The 13,153-nt window shown below is 42.9% G+C and overlaps 1 protein-coding gene across 2 annotated transcripts in view; it reads left to right on the forward strand.

Moving 5' to 3' along the window:
* Aig1 (androgen induced 1) overlaps window positions 1–13,153 on the forward strand; it is a 222,219-nt gene that overhangs the window by 178,517 nt on the left and 30,549 nt on the right. For both annotated transcript variants that reach the window (XM_059272719.1, XM_059272717.1), the window contains one exon: window positions 3,980–4,095. In XM_059272719.1, coding sequence (XP_059128702.1) covers window positions 3,980–4,095 — 116 coding nt within the window. The remainder of the gene's footprint in view (window positions 1–3,979; window positions 4,096–13,153) is intronic.

The following is a 13,153-nucleotide window of genomic DNA, read 5'->3' on the forward strand; positions in this document are numbered from 1 at the left end:
CATTTGACGAGACATGCGTTTTGATTTTTATACTGTAATATTACTGCTGATATCTCAAACTGTTGGTGAAATTCCCAGCCAGTGTCATCTGAGGTAACTAGATTGAAAGGGAAAAACAATAGAATCCATCTCTAAAATGCATTCTGTCTCTGCATTAGCACACAGTACCTCTTGCATAGTTCACTACAGAGGTGATTGTACTGTTTCAAAATAACAGTAATAGGGAAGATGAAAGATGAAATAAAAAAGCTAGCCATCTGTAGAGTCACTCAGCTTACACTCATGGAATGTCACACTCTTGCTAATGAATACTCAGAGATAGATGGGATATAGAAGAGAATTCTGAGGCCAAGAATGTCCATCACTTTAATGCTTATTACAAAACCACATCTTTCTATTTTCTCTATGAATATGAGCCAGAAACCTTTTCCAAAATTACTTATCTTGATATCCCCAACGTGTCTTTCACCTGCCAACACTTACCTGCCACCTGATTCCATTTTGCTAAAATGCTAGAGTTTGAAAATCCTAACATTCAATTTCCTGCCTTTTTCCTTGACTATGTAAACAATATAGCATGATCAGGACAAAGAGTTTTTCACGGCTGTTCAGGAGGCGCTAAATAGAGTTGAAACTTACTGATGGCTCCATAGTCACTTCTGCCACTTTTGAACTCTCAAAAGTGTCTCAAAAGGTGGAAGATGTGGGGGTATGGGGGCATGCAGTTTTCCATAAGACCTCAGACCATATCGTATGTCTTTCCGTTAGATTCCCATACCAAAAGCGTTTGATCTGTGGGGAATTCAGAAACTTAGTGGCTTTCTTCTTTTTATCCTTCTGAGTGGGGTCAGTTCCATCTCTGTCTTGGCCCACCATGCTTGCTATGTGCAGTAGCCACTAAAGCAGAAGAAGAAAGGACTGTTCCATTTTGCTCCTTGGGATTCTCCTTTCAGATGTCACATCTACGGCTACACAGTGTGAGTGCAAACTGGTACAAACTCATCGTTTTCCCACATGGTGTTGCTACACACAGGATTTGACGGTGTGTGTCAGGAGCCTTTAAGTCTTCACTGCCTCTCACTCTAAAGAAGCAACTTGACATCCGAAGGAAGGGATGTACACCATGACATTTCTAATAAATGAAAAGCTGAAAGCCTTTTGTCATTTACTGCCCGAGAACAGAAATTGGTTTTATAAATTTGAAAACATCCAAATCGCAAATTTTAGGCAGTTTTGGTCAAGACTGGTATTCTTAAAAGAATTTTAAAGTGGCATATTAAAAATCCTCAAATGTCTTCCTCAGTTTCTTTCTTCAGAGATTTAAAGTTTTCATTAAGAGGTCTTTCACGGCCTTTGTTAGTTAGGTTTCTCCCTGGATATTACTGAGGCTGTTGTGAATGGTAGTGGTTCCATGCTCTCTTCCTCAATGTGTTTGTTGTTGGTATATAGAAAGATTGATGGGGTTTGTAAGTTGATTTTGTATCTTGCCACTTTGAGGAAAGTATTAGTTACTTCTAGAAGTTCCCTTGTAGAATTTTTATGATGTTCCCCTGCAGATAGGGATATTTTGACTTTTTTTCCTATTTGTATCCCTTTGAATTCCTTCTCTTACCTGGTTGCTGTAGCTGAGACTTCAAGCAATATGTTGAAAAGGAGCAAGAACAGTAGCCAGCCCTGTCACGTTTCTGATTTTAATAAGATTGCTTCAAGTTTTTCTCCATTCAGGATGATGTGGGATGCTTGTCGTATATAGCCTTTATGTTGAGATATGTTCTCTCCATTTATATGCTTTCTAGGACTTTTATCATGAAGCACATTGAATTTTTGAAATGATTAAAAATAACTTTGAAAGTGTTTCACATCCTTAGCAATCAAGACAAGCAAATCAAAACTACTTTGGGATTTCATGGGACCCGAGTCAGAATAGCTAAGATAAAGGAAACAATTGGCAATTAATGCTGACCAGGATGTGGGAAAGAGGAGCCCTCCTTCACTGTTGGTGGGAATGAAAACTGGTGCAACCACTATGAAAATCTGTGTGGAGAATTCTCAAAAACCTAAAAACACATCTGTAGTATGACCGAATTATACCACGCCTTGGCATATATCTGAAGAACTCAACATCGTACCTCGGAGATGTGTTTGACCTTGTTTATTGCTGCTCTGTTCATAATATGCAGGAAATAGAAGCTGCCTAAATCTCTGGTAACTGATGAATGGATAAGGAAAATGTGGTACAAATACGCAATAGAATTCTTTTCAGATGTAAAGAAAAGCATAATCATCAAATTTGCAGGTAAACAGATAGAACTGGGAAATACTAAACTGAGTGAGGTAACCCAGAGCCAGAAAGGCAAAATGCGTGTTCTCTTATTTGTGGATCTGTAGATTTGAATATATCACCTCGAGTGACCACAGAAGCTGGGAAAGTAGGAAGTGGCAGGCGGGGAGAAGGGGCTTGGAGAAAGAGTTCAAGGGAGACTAACAGTAATCACAAGTGTTTTGAAGGTGGAAAGAGGGAGAAATCAGACAGGACTTAGCTGGATGTAGAGGAGGTAGGGTAAGGAGAAAGAAAGATAAATAACAGTAAGGATGTTGGAAAGATCATAGGGAAATACTGTGTTTATTTAAAAATATATACAGATGGTGTCAGAGCTTTTGTTATTCTAATTCTATTTGTTTATTTGTTTATTATCCTACAGGTTTTACTTATATGTTATGGCTTCTGGTTTTTTTATTTAAATGGGATGTCTGAGTGTGCGAACGAGTGTGTCTGCATCTGTATGTGTTTCTTGTGCCTTTTCTTGGACTCTCTTACTTGCGTTTGTTTGTTTTGTCCTGTTTCAATCTGTTTTGTTTTATCTTATCATGTTTTATTATTATCCCTTAGGTGCCTGATCGTTTCTTTTTTTGGGGGGGGGGACGGTTCGAGACAGGGTTTCTCTGTGTAGCTTTGGAGCCTTTCCTGGGACTCACTTGGTAGCCCAGGCTGGCCTCGAACTCACAGAAATCTGCCTGCCTCTGCCTCCCGAGTGCTGGGATTAAAGGCGTGCGCCGCCGCCGCCGCCGCCGCCGCCGCCGCCGCCGCCGCCGCCACCACCACCACCACCACCACCACCACCACCGCCACCACCCGGCCCTCCTGTTCGTTTCTAACAAGAGACAGAAAGGATGTGGATCTGGATGGGAGGGGAGATGAGGAAGAACTAGGAGGAGTGGAGAAGGAAAACTAATCAGGGAGAAAAAAATCTGTCTTCAATAAAAGGAAAAAAGAAATGCTATTTTCATTGTATACATACATACATATATAGATATAGATATAGATAGATAGAAACATATATAATTTAAATTTTAAAATATTCTTAAACTACAATACTGTGGTAAACCCAAACCAAAACTGTACTCACAGTGTGATCTTAACTATGTATAGGGATAGAAAAAGAAAAGAATAGAACACACACTGTAACTGCTTGTGTTCATTGTCGCCTTGACAGGGTCTGGACTCACCTGGAGACAGACATCTATACATGCCTAGGGGAAGGGGTATCTTGATTATGCTATTTGATGTGAGAAGACCCACCTCAATTGTGAGCAGGACCATCCCCTAGGCAAGGGATCCTAGACTGTATAAAATGGAGAATGAGCTGATCATGCAAATGTGCTTAACTGTCCATCTCTTGGTCTCTCTCTTTTCTTCGGTCTCCCTCTTGTTTTTCTTTGTGCCCTCTTATGTTATAAAACTTTCCCATTGTGAATATCAAATAAAATAAAATTTCAAAACTTAGGTACAGACAAAAAAAAAAAAAATACTCATGGAGCAGTTGCCGCAGTACGTGTTTTTATATCCATGCTCTCATGGGAGAGCTGTGCACGGCTGTCTGTTGTGGGTCTTTCCGGGGAATTTATACCATTTGTTCTCCTGCTGGAGAGAAATTACTGTAAAGAGGCCATGATAAGAATCTTCCCCATTCTTTTCCAGCACACAACGGTTTTACCCTTTATATTAATCGAGATGAGGACATCCCACCATCAGTATCCCAGCAGGAGCAGCGGACTCGCCGCCATATGCACCTTCTCCGTGGGCTATATATTATGGTAAGGACCGTGCCTGCTGGGCGTTTATACTGTATTCGATTCTGCGCTGCTAAATTTGAGCACAGATTGCATTATGGATATAATCACTAACAGATTCACACTGCGTGCCTCATTTGGTCCAAGACCTGGGCTTTGTCTTGTTTCCCCAGATGCTTATATTTTTAGAAATATATGCCAAACCTCACACAGCAGGAATTTGTTGAACAATCCCATGTAAGCAGTGGGCCTTCCAAGACTACGTTTTTCAACTTGTTTTCAAACTAAATGTTTTTCTTGGATACTAGTTTTATAGCTTAAAGGCTTTTTCTTTTGCTGGGGATTTTGTTTTTGTTGTTGCTTTTGTTGGGGAAGTAGGGGTTCTAACAAACCCTAGCAAATGAACGAACCTCTGTAAGTAAAAATGTACATTTTTATGGACCTACTTAAAACCTATCAAAAATGATCCATTATAAGTAGAATGCATTTAACTTACTTGTTTTTGGATATTGGGGTAAATAAACCACAAGAGATCACCATGTGATCTGTTGGGCACACTGAAGTCCCAAGCATGTGGTGCCAGAATTATCTGATAAGAATTTTTGTTTCATGTTACTTCAGGTTTTATCATGTTTCAATACTTCACTATACTCATTTATCCTAAAACAGAGAATTTTTAAATTTCTCTTTATAAGTCCACGTCCTCTTTGATATATTGACACAGAAAAGGGGGATTCCTCTTGTGAGCATCTCGGCCTCTTGGGACTCTCTTCTCCTAGGTTCTGTTGTCACCATCCCCTCTTCTAGGCCTGGAGCACTGGATAACATTCTTCCAAATACCTCACATGGTTTTTAATCCTGCTCAAATCCTAAGCTCTTTCAGAGGCCCAGTCTCCATGGAGCATTTTGCTCTATCCTGCCTAGAGATGGAGAAGAGAGTAGTCAGTATAGGACTTCACACGCTTCATATAAACAGTAACATAATATCCCAGGCCTGAGAAGAAAGAACATTGACCACCAGGAAAAAGTAATATGTGTTTGGATATGAGTGATATTCAGAGTACAGACCTCAGAATAAGCAGGTAATAGAGTTTACCCTCTCTGCCTTTGGCCAGACCACCAACTTGTGAAAGACTAGTTAGTCATGAAGACTTGAGAAGTTTGTTTTCCTAATCACTTACTTATAGCTTGGTATTTTTGTTTGTTTGCTTATTTCTTTGTTTATTTGGTTTTTTTGTTTGTTTGTTTGTTTTTGTTTTTCGAGACAGGGTTTCTCTGTGTAGCTTTGTGCCTTTTCCTGGAACTCACTTGGTAGCCCAGGCTGTCCTCGAACTCACAGATATCCGCCTGGCTCTGTCTCCCGAGTGCTGGGATTAAAGGCGTGCACCACCACCGCCCGGCTTTATTTGTTTTTTTTTTTTTAATTTCCTGTCCAGAATCTTAAATATTAACTTTCTCTGATAGAAAAAGTCCAAGAAATTTGTCTCACTGATGATATGTAAATAATGTTGTATCTTAGAAATGAACTTATGTGCTTTGTAAATATGAACTTGACATTCAAAGACTCTTGCTTTCAGAAGAATCAAATATGGAAGATGTTCAGTCATTCAAGGGTGCTGTTTGGAACTGCCTCTGGCCTTAAAAGTCAGCTCTCTTCCCCAACACTTATTTTACAAGCTCATCACTTCAATGCGCTGGCTTGCATGAGGGACAGGGAAGCTCGCTCTCTCTGGGAGCTGTGGTGTATTTCTGAGAATGTATTCACGTGCTGTGAAATGATCTTGCAGAGCCTGGAGGTTTTCACGAACTATGTTCTTTCTGATGGCTTTCCTTCCGCTGGGTATACCATCAGCCCACGTTCCAAAGAGACGCATGGGAAATACCACACAGTCCTCATTATAGACCCCCAAGATCCCTCGTTAAAATGAAGCATTACTCATGGTCTCTGAGCCAAGTGAGGCTTGCCAGCCCCATGTACTCCCTCAGCAAACCAGTACTTGTTTAGACATGTACTTGCATTAACCAGCAAATTCCCTCAGATTTGTTCTGAGAGAGCTTTCAAAGTAGACTTTTTTCCCCCTTTGGTGTTCTGCCCTAGGCATTCATAGCTCTGCCAAAAGCTAAACAATGCCCCTCGAGTCATGTCACATTGTATAAATCCAAGGGTTTAATTGTTGTCAAAAAAGGTATTGGCTTTTGCTCCCTTCCAGACTGTCTCGGAGTCCAACGTACTAGTGACCCAACAGTGAAAGATTCAGGAAATGAAATCTTCTGATAGCGTACCCGTGTTGTAACTGAACATTCCAGAACCTCCCACCAAGATGGGAGAAACCATTCCACTTATCGTGTGCTAATTATAGAATAAATGGGTCTTCTTTACAGTGCTGAGTATGGTGAGTTTATACCTCAGGGCTGCTGGCCAGGCTGTCTGGCTACTCTTGTTGGACTCTGGCTCTCCAATTGCCTAAGTCCCCTTTTCCATCTCGTTCTATTCTCGCCCTGGGTTTAGATTGTTGAGAAAGGAAGGAAGCAATACCTTTCGCTGGCACCACTGTGCGTGTACGTCATCTGGGTCTTCTCCAAGTTTAGCATCCCTAGGTTACTCCAGACTCCTCATAAGCATTTCTGCCTGCCTATTGAGTTTCCCTCTAAGTCACTCAAATATTTGTCTATTTCTGAGGAGTTCTCAACTCCTTCCCCATACACCTCCCCACTGCCGTCACCTCCTACACATTTCTCTGTACCCTTTTGTAAGACGCTGAGCATGCCACATAGGCAGTTCTTACCCAGTTCACAGAGAAGGAAAGAAAGCTCACAGAGGATATTTAGCTTGCCTAAGACAAACTTCGGGCCTCTTGCCAAAACAAGAGTGCAAGCCCAGGAACACGGCTGAGTCCACACCTTTAACTATGCCCTCGGCTGCCTTCTTCTGTACAAAGAGTCATTCTGTGGATGAATTTATTATGTGAGTTTTTACTTTTCTGTGTGTTTTGAAGAAAACGTCAAATGCAGTCAAGTCTAGGAATTAAGCCCCATTCCTGGGTTGGGGCTGCACTCCCCTGCTTCCCCTTTTTGGACCCCAGGATTGAAATTATGGAAGAGGATGGTATGAGTATGAGTCTGCAGGGGTTGGGGGGACCCCGTGGTGTTTTAATGGATCCCTGAGAACAAGACCGCCATCACAGTGAAAACTTTCTGTTTGCTGCAGTCGGTTCTCAGAGGCTCCATGGCCAACAGCGATAAAAGCTCCTAATGTTTTCTTCTGGAGGATCTGAGAATTTCAGTTAGGGTGTTAAGTACTTTCGCTCTCCGTGATTCACTCTCCTCATTCACTCAGTCTTCACTTTAGAAATCCAAAACAACTCTAAGGGACACGAAAATATCATTTTTATTGTCTCACAGCCCTGATGGTTTTAGACAGATTCCATATTCCAAATCTCATTATCCCAAATGTGTTCATTAAACAACTTCCCAACATAAAAAAAAATAAAGTGAAATCAGAATGCAGTGTGATTTCTTTTTTATGGTCCAATCCCAAATGGTTCCAGATCTGAATTCTATGTCCCATCAAACTCATCTCAGTCACAGAATCCGGGATTATGTCTTATTTTCTTACTGGCATCTTTCTGTATTTTCTCAAGCTCTTGCTGAAAACACATTTCTCTTTATATGCATTGTCTTCAAACACACAGAAAATTTTTTGACAAAAAAATAAACTGTACTCTAAAACATAATATTCTTAGACATGAGAAAAAAATTAGAAAGAAAATGGAATTTTAGATCACATTAAAGCCCCATTCAGTAGGATGCTTCTTCACCAGTTGAATAAATATGGCCAATGTGTAGTTGTTCTTTGACTAGAGGATTACGTTTTTCCCGGTTCAACCTGAACAGTTTATTCCACCATAACGGCCTTCCCTGTTGACTTTTATGTCTTTCATAGTATTTGAGATTGTTTTTTTCTTCTTCTTCTGATTTTCTAGTATTACAGAACTGCACCCAAGCTCAAAGAGCCGGGTTATAAGTGCCTCACATTCTAGAGTGAAATATCTCTCCTGGGGCTCATGAAGGGTAAGAGTAGGAGCAGCCAAGGACTCTGCTTCCATCCCCATCACCAAACAGCCCACTCTTCACCATGACTCTCTTCACCGTCTTCCCTAACCATCTGCTCCCAGCCTAGCCGGGAAAGGGGGAGAGTGCCATGGCTAATTCGGTTTGAGTTCTGTGGCGCCTTCAGAAAAGGAAGCATCTCTACACACCCACTGAAGGCAGGCGTGAGAAAAACCCTGGGAAGTGGTGGCACTGTGGCTGGAATCTGATCTAGGAGCCTTCCTCAGTTGTCACAGCTGAACCAGGAAGGACATGGCAGGGGAGGGGAGGGGCAGCCATGGGACAGCCTGCCTGAGCCAGGGGAGGGGGGAGGAGGGGAGGGGATAGGGGAGGCAGTGTTGAGACATCTATTGTCCTTCCACTTGTGTCTAGAGATGGGTAAGCTTCATGGGAATCTGGTTTAACAGAGGAAAGTTTGGCACTGAGGTGTCTCAGTGGCCCAATGACAAGAGCAGCCTCAAGGCAAGAAATTTTTCAAGAGCAAACAAGTAAGTGTATGTGTGCTGCCACAGTCAGAGGTCAAGGGAACCAGCCGTGATTCCCTGTTAGTGAGGATTTCATGAGACCAGAGAAAGGGTAGTCCAGGAAGATGACTCGGTGGGTAAGAAGGGGTACTTGCTTTGTAATTGTGAACACTTGAGTTTGACTTCTCAGCACACGTGTGAAGAGCACTGACAGGCAGAGGCAGGCAGATCCTGAGAGGTTCCTGGCTAGCCAGCCTATCCAAAATGTTGAACTTCCGGTTCAGTGAGCGACCTCCTCTCCAGGCAGTAGGAGGTGGAAATTGATAGAGGAAGGAAGACACCTGTCAAACTGCCCTGGCCTTCACGGGTACATGCAAGGGTGCATACACCCATCCCACTTGTGTTCATGCACGCGCCACACACAGGTAAAGCACACACACACAATAATCAGAAATTGGCACACATTGGCCACCGTATCACTGGCGCTCCGTGTAGTAGCCATTGTCGGTCTCTTTATTCTCTGAGCGTGCTAGGTCACTGAGGCCCCTGAGCGCCCTTCCCCATTGCTTCTTTCCTCAGAGGTGAGGGTTAGGCTCAGTCTAGACATGGGTATACAGATGTTTCAGATGCTCTGTTCAGCTCCCGACTCCCTGGGATCTTGGGGAAAATTCCTGCTCCCCTCATGGCCTCATTTTTGCCTACTATAAATGGGAATAAGCATCTGCCTCTCAGAATTGTGAAGACGAATGAACACATAGGGACCCTCAGGAAAGTCTTGCATTCTCTCTAGGCAAAAGAAAAAAAAATACTGCATGTCTGCAGACTCTCTTTCTCATCCAACTTTTTTTTATTTCCATTTTGTGCCCTGTTCTTCTCATGGGTCTTGATCCTCCTTCATGCTGATTGTCTCTGCAGCTTATTAGGAATGTGGAAAGCGTTTTTCTGAAATGTTCCTATGGTTCATGTATTAAGTTATTTCCAGAGCTCAGCTTTCCCCTGAGAGTTGAGAATGTCATTGCTTTCCCATTATTCCAATCTGCTCATTTTTCACAAGCACTTGGTTGAGAAGGCATTGTTTTCTTGTATTCTAACAAGAAGTCTCCGTGGACAACTGACAGTTTGCTCCAGGTCCCTCAGAGTGTTCATTGTGGCATGGGTCAGGTGAGTTTTCTAGCTCTCTCATCTACCCCACATTCCATGTTGGAGTTTTTCAGAACCCAGTGCCAACTCCTCATTCATTCTTCCCATGTCAGCCTGTCTCTCCTGTGACTGCGAAACCTCCCTCCATCTCAGACCATCAGCTCAGAAACTCTCCTAAGCTCGTACCATATCTACTCATTTAGCAATTACAAAACCCCCTCAAGCCATACATGATCTCCCTATCCCATCCCTCCACCAGCATCATCATCCACCTGGTATTCATGCCGGAAACATCCCAGATATCCTGAAGTCATCTCTCTGATGTCAACAACAGACCACCGGTTGCCAGGCGTTGTGCATCCCGGGCATCTTCAGAATCCTCACTCTTTGCTCTGCCTCTGTGGGTAACACTGTGATCTAGGTTCCTGAGCCACTCTTGTTCTCCTGTCTGTCCACAGATCACATCACTTTTTTTTTTAAGTGCTCTGAGTGTATAGATTTCTCTTCGCTCCTATGGACTAAGTTATAGTCCTAGCTTAGTCATCCAGCCACTGTGACCTCTCTGATTGTAAAGCACAGTAAGTTCCTCCCAGCCGTGAAGCTTTCTCTTTCTCCATACCTCCACCCAGCTCACTTCTTCCAGACTAGGAGACCCACTCTCGTCTCTCTCAGTTCTGCACATCATTCAGGCCCCAGCCTTGGTGCCTTGTTTTTGGGGATCCTTCTCTCATGCCCCACATTTGGTTCAGCTTCTCTGTGGAGCATTATTGGCGTCTCTTATTCATTTCCATCAGGGGATTTTAAAACGAGCTAGAGTCATGGGGTTTGAGTTTTGTTTCAGTATTTGTTCTCAAAGTCCCCTCCCCTTACTGTCCAGAGTAAAAGAAAGATCCAAAATCTTAAAGAAGATAGAGAGGCCAGGCAGTGGTGGTGCACACCTTTAATCCCAGCACTCAGGAGGCAGAGCCAGGCTGATCTCTGTAAGTTTGAGGCCAGCCTGGGCTACAGAGTGAGAGTTCCAGGACAGGCTCCAAAGCTACACAGAGAAACCAAAAACAAAACAAAACAAAACAAGAAAGACAGCCTCCTTGTCTACAGGTTCTAAGTGTTAATAATCTTTAGACATGACAACAATCAGACTGATACAGAAAATAGTCTTACATTAGCTTAATAAAAGAAATTATGATGGTATGTGAGTTTTAAATGAAAGCAAAGTATGGATATGAATTTATTACATGTACATATATCACACCTGCCCTACACTTTGCTCAATAGTAACCACATAAAGTGTCTACAATGTCCCTGCTACCCATTTCTCTAAGATTGCATCTCGGCTTTATTGTCTCTTTTCCCACCTGCCTGATTTACTTAAATTGCCAACACAAGCTCGTAAACTTCGGGAAGAAACCCCAAAGGCCACACTCTGCTGGAGTGACAGCTCATGTGGGAGGTGATCCAGTTTATGCACTGGAAACATTTCAAGTAGAAGAGGGTTTTACTTCCTAACGGCCTCCCAGCTTCCCTGAGGGGAGCTGTCTAGGGCTTCTGAGACCCTGAGAGCACCTGGAGTCTCAGAGCATGCCCTCTGGTGGGCTGCATTTGAGGGTTTCTGTGCACGCCTTTACAGTGGCTTCAGGCTCGCCCAGGCTCACCGTCACCATGTGGCATCCATGGCCAGCAATAACCCGGGAGGGAGACAGGTGCCTCTCTGCATTGGAGGCACAAAATAAAAAACTAATTGAAAATAAAGGTGCCAATTCAGAAGAAGAGAGAGCTGGACCAGAGTAGAGGTCCGCTGTCAGGACTCACTGGAATGTGAAGTGAAGAGGAATGAAAATAACAAGCAAAACTTGTTCTCAAATCACCATAAAAAAAACTTGAACTATTACATTTAAAAGATTCCCCCTAATAATTTTCAGAGGTAGAGAAGCATCTAACTGCCTTGGATATCATTATCATATTTTTATTCTTCCATATTTGGAAATATGTAGATGTGTTGATACAGAACAAAGTTCATTAACTTTCTCAAACAAGTGTCTATAGAGTGCTTCCCACTCACCAGACAGTGCATAGATGGGGGAGGCAAGCAGTTTCTAGAAGCTTTTCTCTGTTCACAAAGATGGCTGTCTTCTGAAGGATGCAGTAAAATAAAAAGCAAGGTTCCCTGACCTACCTAAGGGTCGTGAAAAGCTTGCCCACAGAAGTAACCTATACGGTGCTCCATCAAGGATGAACAAGAATTAGACTTTGAAAGGTCCAGAGAGAGGAAGAAGATGTCCTAGGGGCAAAAGAAAAGAGGTCACCATTGCATAGCCAGAGATGTGGGGTACAAACAGAGCCAAGGACTGTGGACACTTGGTAACGGCAGCAGCTTAAGGTCGACCTCAGTTCTCTCCACTAATGGTGTGTGTGTGTGCGTGTGTGCCTGTGTGTGTGTGTGTGTGTTTATAGGTTCTGTGCAAATGGGGGCTAGATGCTAACTTTGGATTTCTTCTTCAGTCAGTCCCGAGCTCCGTTTTTGAGAGAGGGCCTTTCACTGCAGCAAGAGCCCCTGGGTCCAGCTGGATTGGCTGGGATCCACCAGGGATCCACCTCTCTCAGCCGCCTCCCTAGCTCTGGGATTGCAGGTACTTTCCCCAGGCTCAGACGTTTCTCTGCAAAGGCTAGAGAGCAAATTCTCAGGTTTGCTCAGCAAACTCTTCACCACCCAAGCCATCTCCCCAGTTCTTTTTTGTTGGCTTGTTTGTTTTGTTTCTTTTTTTTTTTTTTCCTCTTCAGCCTTGTCACAACACCCTTCTTTGAGTGGGTTCTCCGGTGGTTGGCAGCTGGCTGGCTGGGCGAGTGGGTGTTTTGTCCGCTTCCTCTGCCACCCATTTTTGATGGCCGCTCCCCAGCCTGCTCTGCAGGCCCTGTTTTTCCATCCCCTTGCCGTGGCTCTAATTTCTTAGCAACCTTTTACAGCCTCCTGTGCATTTCCTCACTTCTTCGCAAGAAAGTTTGTTTTTAAAATTCAGATTTCATCATGTTAGTCCTTCTACTTAAAACTCCCCCCGACAGTTTGTTTTTTTTTTTCCTAGTTTGAAGTTTTTGAGGGACATTTCCATTTTGTTATCACTTTATTTTTCTTTGCATGATGACGTGTCCCTGGGCTGTGAAATTTTCACATGAAAGTAGAAAAAGCAAATGTGTAAGTCACCCCTAAAATCTGAGAACGGCATACAGAAATCTTACATAAATTGAAACAATGCATAAATTTACAGGTACAAATACAAACCATTTTGGAAGAGCCATAAGTGACTTAGCCCCATGACATCTGGTTGGAAAAACATTGGATAAGAAATAAATGGAATCCTGTGGTTTAGATGAGC

Source organism: Peromyscus eremicus, chromosome 8b (assembly GCF_949786415.1).
Source record: "Peromyscus eremicus chromosome 8b, PerEre_H2_v1, whole genome shotgun sequence".
In the NCBI taxonomy this organism is placed as follows: Eukaryota; Metazoa; Chordata; class Mammalia; order Rodentia; family Cricetidae; genus Peromyscus; species Peromyscus eremicus.